This window comes from Gekko japonicus, unplaced genomic scaffold, assembly GCF_001447785.1.
Source record: "Gekko japonicus isolate JY-2015 unplaced genomic scaffold, Gekko_japonicus_V1.1 scaffold609, whole genome shotgun sequence".
Lineage (NCBI taxonomy): Eukaryota > Metazoa > Chordata > Lepidosauria > Squamata > Gekkonidae > Gekko > Gekko japonicus.
Genome location: NW_015163106.1, coordinates 712,995 through 735,325, shown reverse-complemented (window position 1 = coordinate 735,325; position 22,331 = coordinate 712,995). Strand labels below are relative to the sequence as shown.

At 42.7% G+C, this 22,331-nt stretch overlaps 1 protein-coding gene across 1 annotated transcript in view; it reads right to left on the bottom strand.

Annotated features, from left to right (window-relative positions):
• TRPC7 (transient receptor potential cation channel, subfamily C, member 7) overlaps nucleotides 1–22,331 on the bottom strand; it is a 188,570-nt gene that overhangs the window by 110,753 nt on the left and 55,486 nt on the right. The window contains exon 2 of the mRNA XM_015406784.1: nucleotides 9,993–10,175. Coding sequence (XP_015262270.1) covers nucleotides 9,993–10,175 — 183 coding nt within the window. The remainder of the gene's footprint in view (nucleotides 1–9,992; nucleotides 10,176–22,331) is intronic.

Here is a 22,331-nt window from a genome sequence, read left to right as displayed (position 1 = left end):
CAGTTTTCCCCCCATTCTGCACTAAAATAAAGTTCAACCTTCTTTTTATTCTGGGTCCCCCCCCCCCCGCCGCATGATATGCCCTGCTCTTGAGAGAACAGCTCTGAGAGAACTGCTCTTGAGAGAACAGCTCTGAGAGAACTGCTCTTGAGAGAACAGCTCTGAGAGAACTGCTCTTGAGAGAACAGCTCTGAGAGAACTGCTCTTGAGAGAACAGCTCTGAGAGAACTGCTCTTGAGAGAACAGCTCTGAGAGAACTGCTCTTGAGAGAACAGCTCTGAGAGAACTGTGACTGACCCAAGGCCATCCAGCTGGCTGCATGTGGAGGAGTGGGGAATCAAACCCGGTTCTCCAGATTAGAGTCCGCCACTCTTAACCACTACACCAAACTGTATGCCCCTCTAATGGGAAATCTGGCATACTACAACGTCTCTCCTTCTTCAGTTATTATTGCTTATCAGATAAATTACAGAAGCATGCAAAGAAACCGGCATGTAATAAATTATTTTAGATGAATTTGCTAATTCCCCTCTTTCAGCTTTTCTCTCTGAAGCTTCAGTGATCAATACAAAATTAATGCATTTACTATTGACTACTTCCTTTTCCATTCTGTTACTTAGCTCAGTAGCCTCCAGTAATAACTAGTATGGATGCTCACCCATAAAAGATCCTCAGGCCAGTATTGGGTCCATAAAGGTATGGGTGGGCTTTTCAAAATCTCTTAGCATTACGAAGTTAGGAGTTCAGGGCTAGAGAGGCTCCTATAAACTCTTGCCTCTGATGCCAGCTGTGAGGGACAAGAGGCCTCTGCTCCAGCCGTAAAACTAGTCTATTGATCAAAGCCTTGTCAATAACACATTCAAGCAGCACAGCCACAAACAACTTGGAGAACATTGCTCAGCACATCTGTTGCTGCAGAGCACTTTGCCCAAAATATATGACTCAGGTTTGACTAGAAAAATAACCAAAGATATTGTTAATTTCCTCACCACAAACCCAGGGCAATTCAATTTCTAACTCAGGAAGATAAGATTGGTCATTCTTTAGATTCTGTGTCAATATTGACACCTACCCTGCATATATTTCCTATAGATTATTCAGGAATCTCCTTTTCTATAGGTTAATTTCAACATCCTATCCCAGGTGGAACCTTAAAGCTAACACCAACAGTAGCCTACTACACAGGTATCCAGTCAAGATCCAGTATACAATTTGCTAATCACAACATGGGATCAAAGTTCTACATAAATAGCCACTTTCTCCACAAGCACCCAGGTAAATGAATGTGCATAAGAAGTCTTCCCACTCTGTAGATGGATCTCCCACTCTCTTCCACTTTCCACAGAAACCAAGATGCTGGACACCTCGTCTTCATGACAGGCAGAGTATGATTTTATTGTATTTTTCTTCACTCTTTTTTCAGATTTTAATCACTCTGCAGCATGTTAGGATAATACTGTAACTTGCAGGTTGCTTCCCTTATATTTCTTTCTATATTTCAGAATCACTGTATCAGTTCTGGGTACCATGCATACATTTGACTGGAACAATTCCAGTTGGCCTTCACTACTTGTGTCTAGTCTGCACACATGTAAAGGGGTAGTCTGACACAACAGGCCCAGTGTAGGGACTGATCTGGGTAACCTCCACTCAACTTGAGAAAGCTACCCAAAAACTCCAATAGAAGCTTATAGGGATGGGAAATGGGGGAGGGGGGATTCTGAGCCACCAAAATGCCATTTCCCCCAAGCTGCTACATGTTTTATATTGATAAAGCATGAACACTGACTTTTAAAATATATTCTTTCTACACCAATCTGGAAGGTTGTTTTTAGAAATACATCCATGTTGTTTAAGTGGCTAGAAGTTATCAGGAATGGGAAGAGAGAAAATTGCTGGAAGTTGTGAGCTCAACTTTTTCATTTGAAAAACCTGCCTAAGTCTGTGCCCAGACTGTGCACTTAAATGGTTACATGTGGAGGGACTGCAGTTTATCAGTATGAACTGAGGTGGGTTTCTTCCCCATCCAGAATTCAGTCCAACTGTTTAAAAACAAACTCTTGGGCTAAGCCCTGAGGATTCTTGGCAAAAATTAAGTCATCCATTCCAGAGACAAATCACAGAGAGGAGTCTTGCACAGCAGTAAAAATTAACAGATTTATTGTAGTGCAAGCTTCATGGCCACAGCCTATTTCATCAGAGGCATAAAATGAATTCTCAGTCAGTCAATAGTGTTACACATGTGGGAAGAAAGTGTGAACAGTGAGAATAAAAAGCCATGAAATACAAAAAGTATACTTTGTGACATTTCTGTGCAAGACTCAAAAGTACAAAAGGTTCACAGCAGCCACAGATGTCTGCTAAAGCCAAGGTAATATAATTAACTCTATTGTCCCATTCTAATTCAGCAGTTACTCATTCAGCAATTATCTGTGCTAAAATAAGAGAGCAATTCAATGAGGCTTACTCCCAGAAAAGTGTTTTTAGGACGGCACTGCTAATCTGTTAGTCTTTGAGGAGGCAAAGTGACTGTAACACACAATAAAATGCATTCTGCCATGGAGCTCTGATTTCTTGCAAGAAGTAAATAAGTATTATACACTTAGTCTGCAGAAATTAAACTAAGAGCAAATTATGGCCTATTATGTATGGGTGTTTTCCCTTGCTTTCACCATGCATGTCCATCAGGTTTCCTTTGTCGTTCTGCATTGATTTTCTTCCCTTCAGCACTCGGCTCACTTTCTGATTGCTGTTTCTCTGGATTTTCTGAGAGTGCTTTTGTGCCAATTTCCCCCTTGGTTTGCTTCCAAGCTGAAGGTAATTCAAAAGCGTACAGACTCCCTCGGATTTTCCCACTGCCCTTTTGTTGCCTCTCGAAGGTCACTCCCTGCCCACATTGAGGTTATTCCACCCACTATGCATCTTCTGCATCCTCCCTCCTTCATCGGTGTACAAGCTCCATTTTCCCTCGTTTTAAAATTTTAAAGTTTTTTTTTACAAGCAACATGAGTCTAGCAATATGAGACTATCGCTAGTCTCGGATCGCTCAATAAAAGAATAAAATGACCGGGGAAGTTTAAAAGGAGCTGCACAATGTTTAGTTGACTGCTGGTATTGACTTAAAAAGGGGGATCAGAGAGGAGGCAAACAGCAGTGTCCCCAGTGCAAAAAAAAAAAGAGAGAGAGAGAGCTTTCAGTGCTGCATGCAAACAAAATAAAGGGGGAATCGTCAGTGTGGAATGAAAGTGACATGAGATGTAAATAGAGACACTGGGATGGGAAGCCTTAAGCTTTGAAAACATTTTCCCCTTTAATGCTTTAGTGAACACAAACTGCTGAACTTAAGAATCACTTGGGCTCGATCCATTTGGCTTTAAAAAACTGCCAGGATCACAATCAGTGTGCAGGCTCAGATTAGAGAGCCACAAAGAGAAAACCATGCAGATCTTCAAGGAAGGACAGGAAATTAGCGTTACTATGCAGCTGAGCTAGGGCATAATTGAAAATACCTCCCATTCTTTCAAATTAGTGGCACAAGACTAAAAAAGTTCTCTAGAGCATCTGCCAGAGGACTCTTCCCCCATACAAATTGCAGCCCTTTGCAAATCCTGGTGGAGCTGCAGCTGACTTTGCACAGGCATGCACACACACACACAAACACAGAGCCAACACTTGCAGTGCGAATGTCAGTGGGTTCTATTGTGCATTCTGTACACTCAACACGTTTCCCCATATTATGAGATTATGGGACTCCCATTTTTCAAAATGGCCGATAGCACAGCAGAAAATCCCTTAGTGCTCAGCAATATGGAAAACAGGGCTTCACAGCTGCTTGTCAGTTTCAGAAAAAGTCTGGTTAGTTTCAACAGTGGCCTTTCCCCCTTTGCCTGCATTCCTTTCTGTTCCCTTTCATTAAAGGAACGAACACTGAAATGCATGTGCAAAACCTGAACCACAAGGATTTAAATGGAAGGTGCTTGCTGGATACTACTGTGCAGCTGCAATAGGGCAACTGCATAAATTTTTAAAAATTGGATGCCACACCCAACACGTCACAAGTGACTTTCCAACCTGATTTAGAAAAGTGTGGGTTTTTTCAGTGTAGCTGCAGAAGAAATACACTGGTGGAAAAATAGTGGTGTGCAAGGCAGGCACAGAATCTGAAGTCAAGATTAAAGGCTTACTGCTCTGAAAATCTGCAATAAGATGTGCATGAGTAATGGCCCAATATCTCACAAAATTGTAGTTTCACTTTCACATTTGATATCAAGAGCTTTGACTCTCAGAAGCTTATACCCTGGAAATCTTGTTGGTCTTTAAGACACTACTGGACTTGCATCTTTATCATAAAATTGTTGGTTATTTTAAATAAATACTTGTTGTACTGTTCAGAAACTAATGGAATTTGGTTGGTAAGACATTGTACTTTGCTTGGGATGACAAAGAAAAACTTCAAATGGCCCTGAATAAAACATGCACCCATGACCTAGTTAAAGTACTTCTGAACTGCATGATAACTCCACACTTCTCTATCAAATTAACAATCCTTATCACATTGCCAACATTTTCCTGAAGAAGATCACCCATTCTAATGCAGCCCTCCTCTCTGCAATGCAAATAGCTGCATTCTTTTGGTAGTCATCCCACCAGTATTTTGGTGGCAAGAGGGTCATGATAGCATAGTTTTATTTAAAGCCATCAAATATTATACTCCAGAGTTATACAGAGAATTTTAAAGTCCTCTGCTACAAGAAGCAAGATGTAGATCAACTCTCTATACTATGAAAGTGCCTGTTAATTATGCACAGTGAGAACCCATTTGGTTTGGTTTACTGCTGTGCAAGTTACTTATCTTAATGATTTTGCTCCTTTCAGTCACCATTGTTAAAAGACTGTCTCAGAGTTGTGAACTTTGCTGACTAAAGCCAGCTGTGATCTCCACTGCTCATTAGGCAGAGCAACCAGCTATCTTTTTTTAAAAAGTTCATTAGCTAGCTAAAAAAGCATGGAAACCAGAGAGCTTGCTGTAATCTTGGGTCACTATCCACAGCACCTTGCAGCCACTGCAACACAATGAAGTAATCCAAAAGATGTCTCCTGGATCAAATGAAAACATCATATACATGGCCCAAATACAGATCCTAAATGTTCTGAATCATCTGAGAGGAAACATCATTATATACAGGGCACTTTACCTGCAAAAGAAGCTGAGGGGCAGTTGTGGCTCCAGCAGGCTACAGTACTAGGATCTGTACTTTGTATGGTTACCAAACTCAAGATGGAGCCTGGAACTTTCTTAGAATTAAGACTAGGGGTATGTGTTTTGATCTACCCAAGCCGAAAATATACTTGAAATACCTTGTCAGTATTTTTTGGCTATATTTTGGCATCCCAAATGTATCTGGATTTTCTCAGGGAAACAAAGAAAAATCCTGACAAAATCCTGGATATATCTGGGAATTACTAGTAAGATCCAAAAACAATCTGGTCCTGCCTCCCAGCTGTTTGTCGGGCTTCTACTTTGTCCAAGGATCAGCTGTGTCATTAGGGAGCAGACTGCTCCTGCTGGCTCGACTTGGGGCTGCCTTCTTGTGCAGCCCGAATAGAAACCAGTTATACCAATACAAATATTTCAGATCAAAGGGCTAGAATGACACAAGGAACATGCAATACCAAAACCTACAAGTAATGTAATGTTAGAGGAATAGGCAGAGGGACGAGGAATAAATTTAAAAATTGAATTTTGGCAGGAGGAAATGACCTCACAGAAAGCAGAAGTGTTGGAGAATCTTTGACCTGGATGTGACATCACAGGTTGTTATATCACATCCCTGCTGAGCTCTCTCATCTCAAACTCCTCCTTCCCCAAGCACAGGTCCAAAATCTCCAGGAATTTCCCAAGCCAGACTTGGCAACCATAGTTTTTGAGAGTTAGAAACACACTGTGAAACTATAAAGTGGTTCTGATATAAACTACACAGGGAACAATACAGGATATCCCTAGTATCGCTATAATTAAAACTCCTTAACCATGCTATGTCTTGGAACATTCAGCTGGTTTCTCAAGGGAATCAAAAATCAAGAAATATGTTTTCTGCTAGTATTTTGTTTACATATACATGTTTCAGGGAGGTGTGGATCAAAACTTTTAAGGAATTCTGTCTTGCCTTCTCTTACCAGACAGCACTATTTTTGCTTTGTTGTTTCAAAGGCTAAGAAGAAACACTGTTATGCCTAAATCCTTCCTCCCCCTTTCTCAACCCACTGCCCACTCTCTGTCTCTCACTGCATTCCTTTAGTTTAGTGCGTAGGATTTACAAAGCATGTGGTCGGACTACTAAAGGTGCCAGTCTGAAATATTTGGCGAGAGGAACTAGACAGTACTTTGCTTGGCTGTTCAGACTTTCAGGTAGCACAGAGCAACCCACAAAATGCACAAATGCAAAACTATACTACACATTCCCTCCTTTCTAGGGTTTCCAGGTCCCCCCTGGCCACCTGCGGGGGATGGGGGATAGGGTTGCCAGATCCAGGTTGGGAGTCTCCTGGAGATTTGGGGATGGAGCCCATGGAGGACAGGGACCTTGGTGGAGTACAGTGCCACAGAGCCCACCATTCAAAACATTAATTTTCTCCAGGGGAACTGATCTCTGTAGTCTAGAGATGAGTTGTGATTCCAGGGGATCCCCAGTCCTACCTGCAGTCTGGCATGTCTACTTCTTTCAGATATTTTATGTCAAACATAGGAAAAATTTCCCATATTCCCACGAAGCACAAACTTCCATGGGGGAAAACCCACCTAGGTTTTATGGGCAAAGCTGAAATTTTTTGAATGCATACAAAAGAGTCTCCTGCTAAGGAAACTTCAAAGCATTAGCAAAGCTGAAACTTTCAGCAGAAATCTGAGCCATGCTAATTTTCCAAATCTTACACTTTTGACATTAGCATTTGTGATCCCCCCTCGTTTCCCACATTCCGTTCTCCCTCCCAGTAGTGAAAATAACAGCCCCTCTATCCAGCAATAGAAACCATGGATAACGTCAGGAACTCAGAGAATTCAGATGGAGGGTCATGCAGTACTACAGTTTGAACTAATTGCTTTGATAACAGGAAGAGACGCCTCTGGCCACAGCTGTTGAGAGGCAGAACTAAGCAGGTGGTGGCAGTTGGAGGGAAAAGACAGAGCAGATGTTAGCTACAAAATTTGGAATGCTCCTATAGCCCTCTTACAGTAGCCCAATTTCCATCATAGTACATTGTACAAATCATTAATCTGAACCCAGAAAAAATGACCCATTTGCATAAACATGCCTAAAATACAAAACAGCTTAACATGTGCAACTAAAGCGAAGTGATTTCCCTTACCCTTAATGGTCTATTTCCCTTTTTCTGAGTCACTTTTATTTTCAGTTTCTCTCTCTCTCTCTTGGCTAACATTAGAGGTCCTCACTATCAGACAAATAATTATTTGCAGAGTCTTAGCTAAAATCAGAGATGGGAAACTTCTGCATATTTAGCGGTCACTCTCTTTTCCAAGGACCATTTTGTTGCTTACACTGATCATGTTACAATTAGGTAAACTCTCTAGGAAAACTGGTGACATCAAGCAAGAAAGGATTCCAGTTAAGAAACAAAGGCACTCATACATAGCATTATCTAAAAATATGAAGATTTACATATCATTTAAATGTTACATGCTAAACCCAGGAGAAATGTGCAGACAAAGTATGCAATATTTCTAACTTTTTATATTCTGAGAATGTTTTTCTTGTTTTAGGCAGCTCTTTAATGTATCTTAGTTAAAAACAGGTAGGACGTGATTCAGGTGTGTAATCTACCTCATGGATCATCAGTTGGCCATTCCTGGTGTAAACCAGACAGCCTAGTGAATAAGCACTTCCGCACTGGGGAAACCCGTCAGTACACGTGCAGCCCAGAGATGAGCAAATAGTGCCCCCCAGGGCTGTTTTTGGTCTGAGACACTTTCTCCCCACATGCTACAGTCTTCTGACTCAGGTCAGGTCAGGGAGCTGACCACAGCAGAGAAGTCTCAGCTAATGTCTGACTGGAAGTCAGAGTGGGGAGCCCAGGATCAACCCAAACATAATATGTAGGTAGGAGTGAAGAAGACAATGGCCCATTATGCATGCACATCTTATTGCAGATTTTTGGAGCAGGAGGCCTTTAATCTTGATTTCAGATTGTGTGCCTCTCTAATGCACCATTCTTTTTCCTCCAGTGTATTTATTCTGCAGCTACATTTTTTTTTAAATGTACTTTTCTAAATTGGGTTGGAATGTCACTTGTGATTTGTGGGGGATGGTGCCCAAGGTTTTATTAAAAATCACAGAATTGCCCTATTGCAGCTTCCATTTCCAATGTTGAGATTGACAAGACTTTCTTTCGACACAGATCCAATTTATTTAAGATTGCAAAGTCCTGTCTTCCCCAAGCTCCACCTCCAAATCTCTAGGAATGTCTCAACCTGGAGTCCACAACCCTACTTACTGAGTACAAGTGTCAAAAACTGACCTATGCTGTGTATGAAAATCATTAGGATGTTTCTAATTTGGTGGAAAAATCAGGGATCATCTCCCTGGATTGTGGAAGAGCTGCAGAACAAAGAACCTGAGAGGATGTGTGAAAGAAGGAAGGAGGGATGTGAGCCAGTGTTCCCTTGAAGCTGAGTTAGTGTGAGCTAGCTCACAGTTTTTTAGCCTCTGGTTGACACTTTTTTTGGGTCTTCGCTTAGGAAGGACGGCTCCAGAGCAAACTAATTTATGCAGTAGTCAGACCTCTCACTCACAACTTTAATGCTAGTAGCTCACAAAGTAGAATTTTTGCTCGCAAGACTTCACAGCTTACAGGGAACATAGCATGGAAGCCCTTCTGCTTTCAGTAATCCATGGCCATTGTCAGTTAGTGGCACAGCAGGGTGATCTGAGAGTGCTGGCTCAGCAAAAGAGCCTGCTGGCAACCTGATGGTCAAAGCACATTTTGGGATTGTGGGCTGCCTTCCATTAATCCTGGGGAGATTTGCTCCAAGTTTGGCTTCTCTGGGCAGCAGGAGGGCAGTCCACTTGGGGGCCTTTCCTTTCCTTTTTTTAACAAGCGGCATAAGACTAACATTAGTCTCATAATGCTAGACTCAGATCACTGGGGGAAAATTTTAAATGTAAAACTGTGTGGGACACATCAATGAATGGTGGAAGGTACAGAGTGGGTGGAACAACCTTGCAACCTTGATGTGGGCAGGGAGCGACCTTCGAGGGGCAGCAAAGGGGCGGTGGAAAATCCAAGAGAATCTGTATGCTCTTGAATTACCTTCCGCTTGGAAGCAAAACAAGGGGGAAATCAGCACAAAACCACTCTCAGAAAACCTGGAAAAACAGCAATCAGAAAGCGAACTGAGTGCTGAATGGGAGGAAATCAATGCAGAACCAAAAAGAAAACCTGATGGACATGCACAGTGAAAGTGAGGCAAAACACCCATGCATAATAGGCCAATAATGGCAATTCCATTAAAAGAGACTCTACATGCTATGAACATCTAATTCTGATCTTGCCTTTTTAGGTCCATAACACAGTGCTCAGAGGCACTCCTACAATCTGCTTCCCTGCTATTACCACTTGACATAAGTTGCTTATGGCATTTTAATTTTAGTTTATATGCTCTGAACTGAAGTCAGCAGAAAAGAACACAAGAAGCTGCCTTATACTATCTTGCCTGCTACTGTCTCACTGTAGCAAAAGCACCCGGGTTTTAGGGAACAACGTTTTCCAGCTCTGCTGGAGATTAATCCTAAAACCTTCACATTCAAAGCTTGTGCTCTGCTACTGAGCTGTGGCCCTGCTCTCAAAAAGCACACCACACAAAGCAAAGCGGACCTGTGAGCTTTGGAAGAGCCTATCTAATTTCTGTGGGTATCAATTTATATCCCTTAAAAAAAAAAAAAGGAAACAGGACAAAACCGGGACAGGGTGGAACTTACCTTTTTGACCTCATATTTAATGGCCAGCTTGATTCTGCTCAGACTTGGGCGGTGGGGCTCAGGCCATGCTTGAATATTCACATCTCCATTCAGAATTGCCTCCACTTCTTCAGTGTCCCTGCAGAGATCCAGCACACCCACCACAAAGTCCTTGCATTGCATAGATAACTTCCTATAATCATTCTAATGGAACAGAGAGAAACAAATATTGTTTTAGCATTGTATCATGACATGACTTGATTTCACATCTAACATCTGAAGGGCCTGTGTCAAAACAGCTATTTACAAATTTGAAAAGACCAGGATTAATATGGGCAATGTATGAATGAACTTTCTGCCAACCTTTTTTTCCTGACTGGGCTGCTGTGACTTTAACAGCAGTTTGACAAACAGAATTTTACCATAAGAAATTTCCCTCCGTTATTCTATCTCCGCTTCATATGATACAGAACTTCATATACTGGGCTGCTAGTCACATAGCTATTAAAAATGGAGTTCTCTCTTTTAAAGTGACAACCCTAAAATGTTATTAAAATCAAACCACAAAATGCATAATCTAAACATGCATATTGCCTCTTATAGTGAGAAAAGCACATCATACTCTGCTTAATATCTGTATCTTGTGCTTTCAGCAGATCCCAGGAAGGCTCTGGAAACTGTGAACAGGTATCTGGAGGCAGTTCTAGAATGGATAAACGCTGATGAACTGAAACCTGATCCTGACACAATGGGTGTGCTACTGATAGGGAGAAGGCTTGACCCAGGAATTGGACTATCTCCTGTTCTGGATGGGGTTGCACTCCTACTAAAGGAGCAGGTTTGTAGCTTGGGGAGTGCTGTCGGACCTGGGCCTCCTGTTAGAGAAACAGGTAGCAGTGGTGATCAGGGGTGCATTTCACCAGCTTCAGCCCTTCCTGGGAAAGATCTTGCCTCTGTGTTGTATGCCCTGGTAACCTCTTGGTTCGGTTATATAGAGTTGCCCTTGAAGACTGTCCAAAAACTACAGATGGTACTGAATGCTGCCACCAGAATATTGACTTGAATATTCACAGAAACTCTTATCACCACACTTTTTCTCATCTACCATGGTTCCTGATTTGATTCTGGGCCCAATTTAAGGTGCTGTTTTTGACTTTTAAAGCTCTATATGGCTTGGGGACAGCATAAGTACTCCCACATTCATATTGATCATCTTCGGATGCCCTGCTTCGAGTGCCTCCACCAACGGAAGCTAGATGGGTGGTAAATAAAGAAATGGCCTTCTCATTCATGGTGCCCAAACTTTGGAACTCCCTCCCCAGGGAGGTTTTTCTGTCTCCCTCTATTATTGCCTTCTGCCAGCATGTGAAGCCTTTTTAAAATTTTTGCTTTGCATCCCTCCACTAACTGTTATGGGCCCTTCTCCCTCATTGTGTTGTTTTTGTGTTTAAGTGTTTATATGTTTTATTGAATTGTTTAAACATTTTATAGACATTTATATTTTAAATTATGTTTTAATGTCTTGATGTTTTAATGTTGAAATGTTTTAATGTTTTGAACTTTTGATGCCTGTTTGGGTAGAAAGGCAGCAGAGAATAAGTAAGTTAATGAATAAATAAAAACATCAGAGAACAGTTTATAAAGAAAAAATCAGGGGGTAGCTTTGTTGGTCTGAAGCAGCAGAACAAAGTTTGAGTCCAGTCGCACCTTTAAGACCAACAAAGTTTTATGCAAAGTGTAAACTTTCATGTGCAAATCACACTTCTTCAGACAAATCTCCTCAGGGGCTACTTACAGCAAAAAAGAGGGTGGGGGCAGCTGTTAGGAGGGGCCACTCAGAGCCAAGATGCATATGGAGAGCTGAAATTGGATCAGGTGGTCGGTAAGACCAATGAATAACAGTAAATTAGCACATGAATGCAAGAGTTAACAAAAAGATGTGAGAATGCAGCTAGAGTCCAGCAGTACTCCCAAGACGAACCAAGCTCAACCCAGTGTACTCTCTGTTCTCCCATGTACACAGGATTGAGCCATTTCTTGGGGGTACAGCTGGACTCCAGCTTCATTCTTTTTGTTAACTCTTGCATTTACATGCTAATTTGCTGCTATCCATTGATCTTACCAGCCACCTGATCCAATTTCAGCTCTGCATATACATCTTGGCTCTAAGTGGGCCCTCCTAATGGCTGCCCCTGTCCTCCTTTTTCCTGTAAATAACCCTTGAAGAACTTTTGCATACAAAAGCTTACACTTTGAATAAAACTTGGTTGGTTTTAAAGGTGCCACTGGACTCAAATTTTGTTCAACAATTTATTAGTTCATCTGTTTCTGGCCTGTGGCATGTAGTTCATCTTTTCCTGGCTTGTAGCAATTAAGGCCGTGGTGACATGGCAAGGAAATTGCGATTTGTTCCCAGTATAATTTCTTCGGGTTGAGATGATCACACCATCCCTCCCCGAACCGGAAGCATTGCTGGAGGAGGCTCTGGGCACCGTCTAGATGCAGCCGGCCCCTCTCTCTCCACCTCGCCTGCCAGCCCGTCTGGCACTTCCTCCCCCTGCTCGCCTCCAGTCCCAGCTCCACGCTGCTGGCAAGCCGGGTAACCTTTTCTGGAGGAAAACAGCCAGGCAGATGCCAAAAAATTAGACGAAGCTTCATCGGTGCTTGGAGGAGCACCTAAATGCACGAGTGGGCTAGCCGGTGGTGTCGGCAGCAGATCAACTGGGGATGGGGTAAGGCTGCTACTGCCTCCTCTCCTCCAGCACCCAAACCTCTGCCACCACCACTACTCCCTGTCGGCTGTAGCAGCCTCGCCCTCACCTCCCCACCCTTAGACACACACACACATACACCACCATTTTCGGTGAATGAGAGGAGCCACAACAGAGGTGGACACGCCAGGGAGGAACACGGGCAGGGAGGGAGAGACATCTTCACTTCCCAAGGTTTGTGGTCTTCACCATTTCGCAGCTTTCGGCAGCTTCTTGGGTCTGCCCAGAAGAGTGCCCGGGGCAACCTCAGCTCATGATCTCTGCCAGCTTGCCAGTGTCTCCTTGGAAGGGGGGGCTCACCTGCAAGCCTGCTGGGCGCTTCCTTCCCTGACACCTCCCCCAACAACTTTCCACTCCACACCTCCTGCTGCCCACCACAGCTTCACTCGTGGGGTGGGCAGGAACAAGAGAGAACAGTCTTGAACCCCAATCAAAATGACCGTGTGACCACACCCTAAGACTGCAGGTGCACGACCAAAAGCAAATCAAGGAAAAATATTTTTAAAAAATCACTGCATACAAAACTAGGACAGCAGGAGAAGGCCAGGTTAAAAGATAGAATGTGCAGAAGCATTTAACCTTGTGATCCCTGCAGCTGTAAGTGGTATAACCCAAAAGCTATTTTTATTATTTTATCATTTATTGTGAACTAACCCTGAAATTCTGTCACCTTCTCAATGTGAATTACAGATTGCCTTCATGCTGCATTCAAACATATTCTTTTTTGGAGACAAAGGAGAAAGAAAACTTCTATAGAATCTGATGTCCACAGCATCTTTGACAACCAGCACCATTTTGAGGAGTGACACGTATTAGACTAAAAACTGGCTGAGACAAAGACAGGAGGACTGAAAGTATTTAAAGTGTACCTGACAAATTAATGGCTTCATCCTGTAAGCTACTACTTTATTGCCCAATACTCTGGTGATTTGAAATGTAGTGGGCAAGGAATGGGAGGACAATGGAAAGCAAACTAAAGCCATTGTTTCCAGTTGCTCCAAACTATGATAAATACGTTCAGACAAAGATAAAGATGTGTGTTCAGATATTTCTGGGCCAAATATGTATTTTCCACAACATACCATATCAGTATTTTCTGAGTACATTCCCATATCCAGATGATGTTTGAAATTCTCAAGAATACCAATATCCATATCCAAAATATTTTAGAAGTATTCAGGAATATTTTAGAATATGTGGGGCTGGGATTTTAAGGATCCCAGGCATCTTTTTCTCCCTTTTAGATATTTTCTGATCAACAGGCTGGAGGAGAAAGGCAGTATCTCTCCTAGGCAAATGGGATTACCAATCATGACAATTCTCTCATAGATCATAGCTTTCTGAGCATGGACAAGAAGAGTAAAAAGAAAAAAAGAAAAAGAAGAAATTAGATTTATACCCTGCCCTTCACTACCTGAAGGAGTCTCAGAGTGGCTTATAGTCTCCTTTCCCCTCCCCACAACAGACACCCTGTGAGGTAGGTAGGGCCCAGAGAGCTCTTTCAAGAACTGCTCCTGAGAGAACAGCTTTGAAAGAACTTGTAACTGACCCAAGATCACACCAGTAGCTGCATGTGAAGGAGTGGGGAATCAAACCCAGTTCTCCCAGATAAGAGTCCATGCTCCTAACTACTACACTATACTGGCTCTTTTCATGGCTGCAATTTGACTCCATTTCAGAGGGAGATTATTTGGAGAGCTGGTGTACCTCTGGCTGCTCTGGTCTGTCTCTGTCTTGGATTAAGTCTGCCGCCGGCTGTTGCCTGCCTAGGAAGACACTCTTCTTGCTCTGTGCCAGGACTATTTTGCCCTTTTGTTTTAAAATAGAAATTCATGTTCTTCTGTGTTATTTGTTTTTGCCTGGGAGGAGGGTTGTAGTTCAGGCCATGAGTTATCAATAGAACTACATAAAAACAAAAAATAAACACACAATAAACTCTACCATCACAGTGCTAGAATCACAGAATTATGGCACTAAGCTATTAAGGACTCGCCTTAGTTCCATAATTCCATGATTCTAGCACTGTGATGGTAAAGTTCATTGTGTGTATTTTTTGTTTTTATGTTGTTCCATATGAAGTCCAAAGGAAACCCTGCAACAATCACTTGGGAATAGGGTTACCAGACCCTTGCCGGGGGTGGGGGAGCCCCTGTGTTTGGGGGTTGCTTCCATGCCGCTGGCCAGCTGGCTGGCATGGGAAAATCCCTACCCAACTGGCCCAAAAGGTGATGTGATGATGTCACCTGGTAGTGATGTCATCACGTTGCCAACGTCACACGGCCACATTCTAGTTTTTGAGCAAAACTCTATGGTAAAATTGCCTACAAACCATAGAGTTTTGCCCCAAAACTAGAGCATCACACCCCAATGTCAGCAATGTGATGATGTCACTTCCATGTGAGGCAGAAGATCCTGGGAAGGAGCCTGGATCCCCCCGTGCCAGCTGACAGGTTGGACCTGGCAACCCTAACTGGGAGATAAGTAGCCCTTTGGGGAAGGCAAAAGAGTTTTGAAAACAAAAATTGTTTATGATAAACTGAGCAATTTGACATTCTTCACTAGGTCCCCCTGGCCAGTCAGAAGTGACACATCCTGCACGTTGGCCTGTTTCTAGGTGCCCCTTCAGCGGCCTCATCTCTTGCAAGTCATTCTGCACACTGTAGCAAATAGCCTCATAGTGAGTAAACACAATGACATTCAAACAAGATTGCAGCAAATGTGAATGAAATGACAAAACCCTGATAAATGGTCCCCAACTAGCAAATACAAATGGTAGTCACAATATAAGCTCTCTCAGCCTCAAGAGATCTTTCCAAATTACCTTTGATGAGTTAATTAAATTCAGTGGCTCACATAATTAAGCAATCAAACAAACCTAAGACAGCTAAACCTGTCTGTAGATGAAGTGATGAGCTGCTTTATGTTGTACTTTTCATGTTTCTATGGAAGTCTTCCCATGTCTCTGAAACAGTCAACAATTGGCACACTTTTAGAGGCTTACTAGTTCCAAGAAAATCTGTTCTCTTTCCTTCCTCCAGAGGTAGCATACTTGTTTGTTTGCTTATGAAATATTTATATCCTGCCTTTCGAAAACCAAGATCTTGAATGCACCTCATGTCCAGATTAAAATCACAGTTTCAGATAAAACATCGGAAAATATATAAAATGCCCTCCAAATGGAAATAAATAAAACCTGTCATCTTAAGGTGAGCCACGAAAGGGAAGAGTTATGGAGGCAGCAACTCCAGTACCACTCTAAGAAGGCACTGCTTTGTACCCACAGCAAACTCAGATGGTGGGGAGCATGCATCTGGAAGCCCTGATGAGCAGATAGATTCAGATATGAAAAGGCAAGCTTATTGAAGCATAAGGCTTTACAGCAAATTATACCCTTTATTTTCTCTTTTTATTCTCTGTCTCTCTCTCTCTACATGGATTATCTTTTAGATTTATAGTATTACTGAAAATGTGTTGTACTTTCATGATATAACCAAAAGGAAAATACTATATTTAATGTGTCCTGGATCATACTGCTCAGGACTGTAAAGGTTAAAATCAGCACTTTGAATTGGGCCTGCAAACAAACTGGAAGTCAATGAAGACACTGAAAAATTGGACAGCTGAATTCTGGAACAGGGTTATATAACTTCCTTACGCTTGATACACTTAATAGGATTTGCATATAGTTAGAAGAATAAGGGCTGGAAAAGAATTTCATGCATTTATGGCTTGACTAGAACTTTCATGGTCTGAGTGGGTTCTTTTAAACTGAGGAATGAAATTATGGTTGCTGTTTGGGCTGTGGGACAAAAAATGCCCAAAGTTGTGGCTGCCAAAGAAGTTCAGTGTATAGATGAAATTTGATGGAAATACTGTTTGAGGTTTGGGGATTAAAAAGCTTTTTCTGGTTGATCAACTTCTGCTGACTTATTCTTTTGGTACACTTACCACTGGCTTGTAAATTAGGAGATAAGAAGAGCTTGATGCTACAGGAAAAGAAGAGTGATTCAACAGTCTGAAAATTCTGGGCTATTTTTAAAAAATTAAATCTAAATTACAGCCTTTCCATAATAGATGTGTTAAGAAAATGTAGGAGCCGCCGCCACCACCATTCCATCTTCATCATTTTTACACCATCGCACCCCCCCACCACCATTCATGTGGGTACCATCAAGGTGAGAGACGACCCTGGATTGAGAAGGGATGACAGTGCTACTGGAACATATGCTGGTTTGGTATTAACTCCATCTTGGGATAAATGATTGACGTGATACCTTTATTGGATCACCAACACTTTATTGGATTGTATTATATTGTTTTATCTTGTTTTTATCTGTTTTAATGTTGGCATTCGTGCCGTCTTGTTAGCCACCTTGAGCTTTCGGGGAGGGCAGGGTATAAATATAATTAAATAATTAAATAAATAAATAAAAACCTTGTATCCTCTAAATAATCTGTTGCCATCTGCAAACTATGCTCCCTTACCTACTTATTTGGATGATTCTTCCTACCACCTCTTCCCAGCTCACAGTAGCTTACAAGTGCTAATTTTTCTTTTTTAGATGACTTGAATAAGGGGAATTTTGGCTTCACTGTCTTCTTAGAATTCTTTGAACAGTTAAAACTTCAATGGGTTTAAAAGAGTATAATTCCACTTAAGATAGCACTGAAAGTAGCTTTAGAATATACTAGTAAACCCCAGTTTCAAGAGCTTGAGCATATAGTAAGGGTGCACATGCAAAACGAAGCATATCATAGTCCAAACCAAACACACCCCATTCTTTATTAAAGTTATTTTGACAAACATGAAATGGAAAGTTAACCACATTTTGAGATGATGAGTGAGAGTCATTATTCCATTGTATTCCTCTGCCTACTTCTGTTCTATAAGCATGAGACAGAGCAGGGGTGAGTAGGGGACAGAATGAGCCAGCAACAAAATGGAAGTGACAAGGAAGCATTGACCTCACCACCAAAGAGGGATGTGCTGATTAGTATCCATTCTGTGTGCAGTGATTCTGTCAACCATTACTGTTAGGCACCTTGTTTGTGCCAAATACCTTTTTCTCACAGAGAGATTGCACATTGTTTGTTTCTGTGTTGTACTCATTGTACTGCTATTGTTTTGCAACTTTAAGCTTTTGTGGAGTCCCAAACAGTTCCCTATACTCAATCTGCTCTTCTGCTTGTCAAATGTCTCCCTTGTCTTTCTTCTAGTGATAAATTTAATTTCCTTTTTGCCTGAAACTCAGCCTGAAGGATCCTTATGGTATGACGCACAATCTCCATCAATTTAATCCCAACTGGTCAGAAAAAAAGACTTCAGGGTAGAAAATGTGCTTCTAACTGAAACCAATGGGGGGAAGCATCTGAACAACTATTGTAATGATAATAAAGCTAAAGAGTACAAATAAATTATTACATCCAACAATCATTCAAATAGCATTTCTCTTCATGTCTTGAATGCAAAAATGGGTTAATCTAAAAAATGCAATGAGATGGGGAGGTGCTATCATGAAATACACGACAGGTCCTTTGAAAGTCTATTGCAGTCATTTTTCAGGCGCAGTAATCACCCTTTCCCAGTTACTCCCAGCAGGGTGGCAGCTTCTCCTGCATGGCACAATCTTTGTTGCATGAGCATAATGTAAATAATAAAGCCATGGCGGTAGAAGGAAATAGACGGGGTTGGATCATATTTACTTTGAGCGCAAGAATCTTGTAGAGATAAACACAGGAAGCTGCCTTATATTTGAAGGTGGGCTGGGCAGCAAAAAAAACCCACCTTTGGTGAAAAGGTCTGGTAAAGGCATGCATCAGACTCCATGACTTGGTGCATAGGCTCACAAGACCTAAACATTAGTTGAGAAACAAAAGGCAGACTTGCAACCAGGTGGGTCAGTCCATAAAGCAGTTACACAGAACGGCCATTGCTTGTGCACTATAAGAAAACATCAAGGAAAATCCAGTCCTATCAGAAAACACAATCACCCTTCCTGATTTAATCAGCAAGGAAAGCTGCCATCTCATGCCTCTTAGGTAATATGACTCCCAGGACATCTCTCGCTCTTCTTCCCAAGAAATTTATGATCCAAAAACCCTGGGGAAATTAAGGCTGCGGGCACATGGGCAGGAAAATGCGCGGGGGGGAGCGTGGCTGTTTGCCCCGGGGCTAAAAACCACACGGTTGCTTGAGCAGACCTACCGTGGAGGTCCCGTGGTAGGGGGGAGGTGCCGATCACTCCACAGTCCTGCAGCGCGGCAAAGAAGCAGGGTGTGGGGCAAACGGGATTGGGGTTTTTTTAAAACTCAAATGTACGCATGCTCCCTTGGGTGCTTGTGCGCATCCATGGAGACTTTGAAAAAAAAACCCTTTTTGCGAGGGGACATGGGCGGGCGCCGGAACTACCACCAGAACACGATCAGATGCCCGCCCTTGCCCCGCGGTTTCAGGAAACTAGTACCTCCGAGGTACTAGTTTTTTTACCGCGCATCTTCCACGGGAAGCCTCGGCTTCGCCACGGGAGCTCTTCCGTCCCTCTAGCATGCCTAATGCTCTGTGTGACCGCAGCCTAAAGTTAAATAAGACCCCCAAAGTCTCTCCATTTTACACTTCTCTTAGGATAAGCTTTCCCCAAGCTGTTTGTCATCAAGCAGACACCACTAGCACTTCAAAATCAGGCAAAGATATGAGTTCCTTTCTCTATTCACCCCAAATCCCTTTTGCACAATCCTACCCCCCTCTAATCCACTCCCTTCTCCCATTGGTTTGTGTGCATTCCCTCATTCAGCCATTTTAGGTATCCCCTCTCCCTCCTTATTGCACACTGTACACGTGGCAATATGCAGCTGCATATTTTTTTTACCAGGAATTAGTACCAGGTTCCAAAAGGCCTCACTTAATATTATCTTGTTAATTTCACATTGCAAAGTAAAATAACTTTCTTTCCTCTCTTTTCTGATTACTGTCTTACATCCAGTAAAACTAATCTAGTGATTAAGAAACTGTCTGCCTTCCTTGGCATCACCTTCAACCACAGTTGTTTATACATAGACTAAAAGATCCTGGACATAGGTGCGGCTGGGCAACATGCACGTATCCCTTATTGCATGACAACAAATAAATGGCTGGCGGCAGAACCCTAATCCTAGGGTAACCGTAACACTGTGCCCAAAGAACTACTCAGCCCATTCCAAATGCCCTCCTAAACAATATGGTTTTGCAACCTCTAAATGCTGTTATGCCTGCCTCACTTCCTCTGAGAAGGGATTCCAAAACAGAGAGCTGACAACAGGGGGGGGGACTGGATCTGGGCAGGAACAGAATACACCCTGGTAAGTGGCTCTGTGACAAATGGCCCTGTTGGACAGAGCAAAGTCATCATATCCTGAGAGAATTGGCACTACAGATCTATGGGTCCCAGTTTGTGAAGGGTTTTAAAAGTAAGCACCAGCACCTAGGGTTGCCAGCTCTGGGATGGGAAAATTCCTGGAATTTTGGGGCGTGGCACCTGTGGGGAGGTGGTTGGGGAGGGGAGGGACCTCAGTGGGGTATAATGCCATAGAGCTCACCTCCTAAAGCAGCCATTTTCTGCTGGGGAACTGACCTCTATAACCTGGAGACCAGTTGCAAAAGCTAGAGAACTCCAGCCACCACCTGGAGACTGGCTACTCTACCAGCACCTTGAAATGGATCTGGAAACAAATGGGTAATCAGTAAAGGGAAATCAAAGTAGGCTGAATATATTAACTGTGGCCAGGCCCAGATATTAAATTGGCTGTTGCATTCTGCACCGGTTGAAGTTTTCAAAATGCTTTCAAGGGCAGCTCTATATGGAGTTTGTCACACCAATCCAGGGGTCGTTTCATAGAAAAAGAGCTAGGGGAACTCATTAGCATAACTCATTAGCATATGCCACACCCCCTGACATCACCAGAAGTGTCTCATAAGGCCACACCCCCTGACATCACCGGAAGTGTGTCATAAGGCCACACCCTCTGCCTGCAGTAAATTTTAAGAGGATTCCAGCAACTTTATTCTTCTAGTAACGGTGGTTTATAGAGACCTTATGAATGGTGCCAACATAAATCATTGTTTCAAATGGACTGTATAGAGTGATTAATTGACTAGACTGACTTCGTGTATTAAACGGACTTTGCAGCATTGTTAAAACGGAAGCAGCGCCCCCTGGAGGTTTTAAAAATGATGTTTCTTGCGGCTTCTGTGTGACTGCAGGGAAAGTGAGCTGGATCCAGGTTCTCCATTCAGCACTCATTAAAAACGTATTGTGCAGGTTGGCCCTTCAAGTTAACTTTTTAGTAACAAACCAAGATATTGGGTGGATTTCACAGAGACAAATTTTAGTTCCACTGGATTATAAGAAACACAGGGTTCAGCAGCCCCTAACCAACTGTGATGACATACAGTAATAAAGATCAGGTTGTCTCTGGGAATATGCAGAGTGCATTACCACCACCACATGTATGGGGCTCAATAGTTGTGTGTTCCAGTACAGACTGTGGCCTGCATTTTAGAAATCCGCCACTGAGTTTGAGCTGCCCCTTTCTCCCTTATAGCTATTTACATTACTTGGCAATGGATTCCATAAAGGCTAGCTGGGCTAGTTCTAAACGTATACAGTTAGACCTTTTTTTGCTATCCAATGCCCCTGCATCAGGCAATTTTTCCAAACCCAATAAAACAATAACAGAACAGGCAGAGTCCTTTCTTAGATAACAACCTACATTAGGCAAGCACAATGAGGGTAAGGAACTATCTGATCTTTGTTAGGTTCTCTCTTGCCAACAATATGTGCTGAAGTTCACTTGGAAAGCGTTCAAGCATATTTGGCTGGCCTGGCTCCTAATTTCAGATCTACGGAAACTGGCAACAGTGGCCCAGTAATGGATGGAAAGTCACTCTGCACATGCTCAGAGCTGCTCTTCAGTCAATGATCCAACCAGTGTTCCCTGTAAGCTGAGTTAGCGTGAACTAGCTCACAGTTTTTTAGCCTCCAGCTCACACATTTTTCTCTTAGCTCGGGAAGGATGGCTCCAGAGCAAACTAATTTTTGCAGTAGCCAAATCACTCCCTCACAACTTTATTATGAGTAGCTCACAAAAAGTAGAACTTTTGCTCACAGGACTCCACAGCTTAGAGGGAGCATAAAGACAGCGAGTCTCTCTCTTTGTAGCTAAACAGGCTTGGGATTTCTTTCATTTTTACTTCTTTATCCACACCCCCTCCCCGCAATTGCCTCATTCTTTTTTGCATGCTGAAAGACTTTGAGCACCCTGCCCTGGGGCAACCTGGCATTTCCACTTAAGGGAAATCATCATATCAACAGAGCAGGCAGGGAGGCGGATCTCCTGGCCATCACGTGACTTTCTTTGGATTTCCTCTCACAGGAAAAAGTCTGTCTGAGGAAGAACGATCACGGACCAGAAGACATGCTCTGTATCTCCTCGTGCTTTGCTGGTGGAGGAAGGAACAAACAAGCAGGCTCGGGTTACACACACACACACACTTTTCCCAGGTCCTTTTGCTCGTCACCCAGCCATTCATTAGAAGGGAGGGGGACAAGAATGG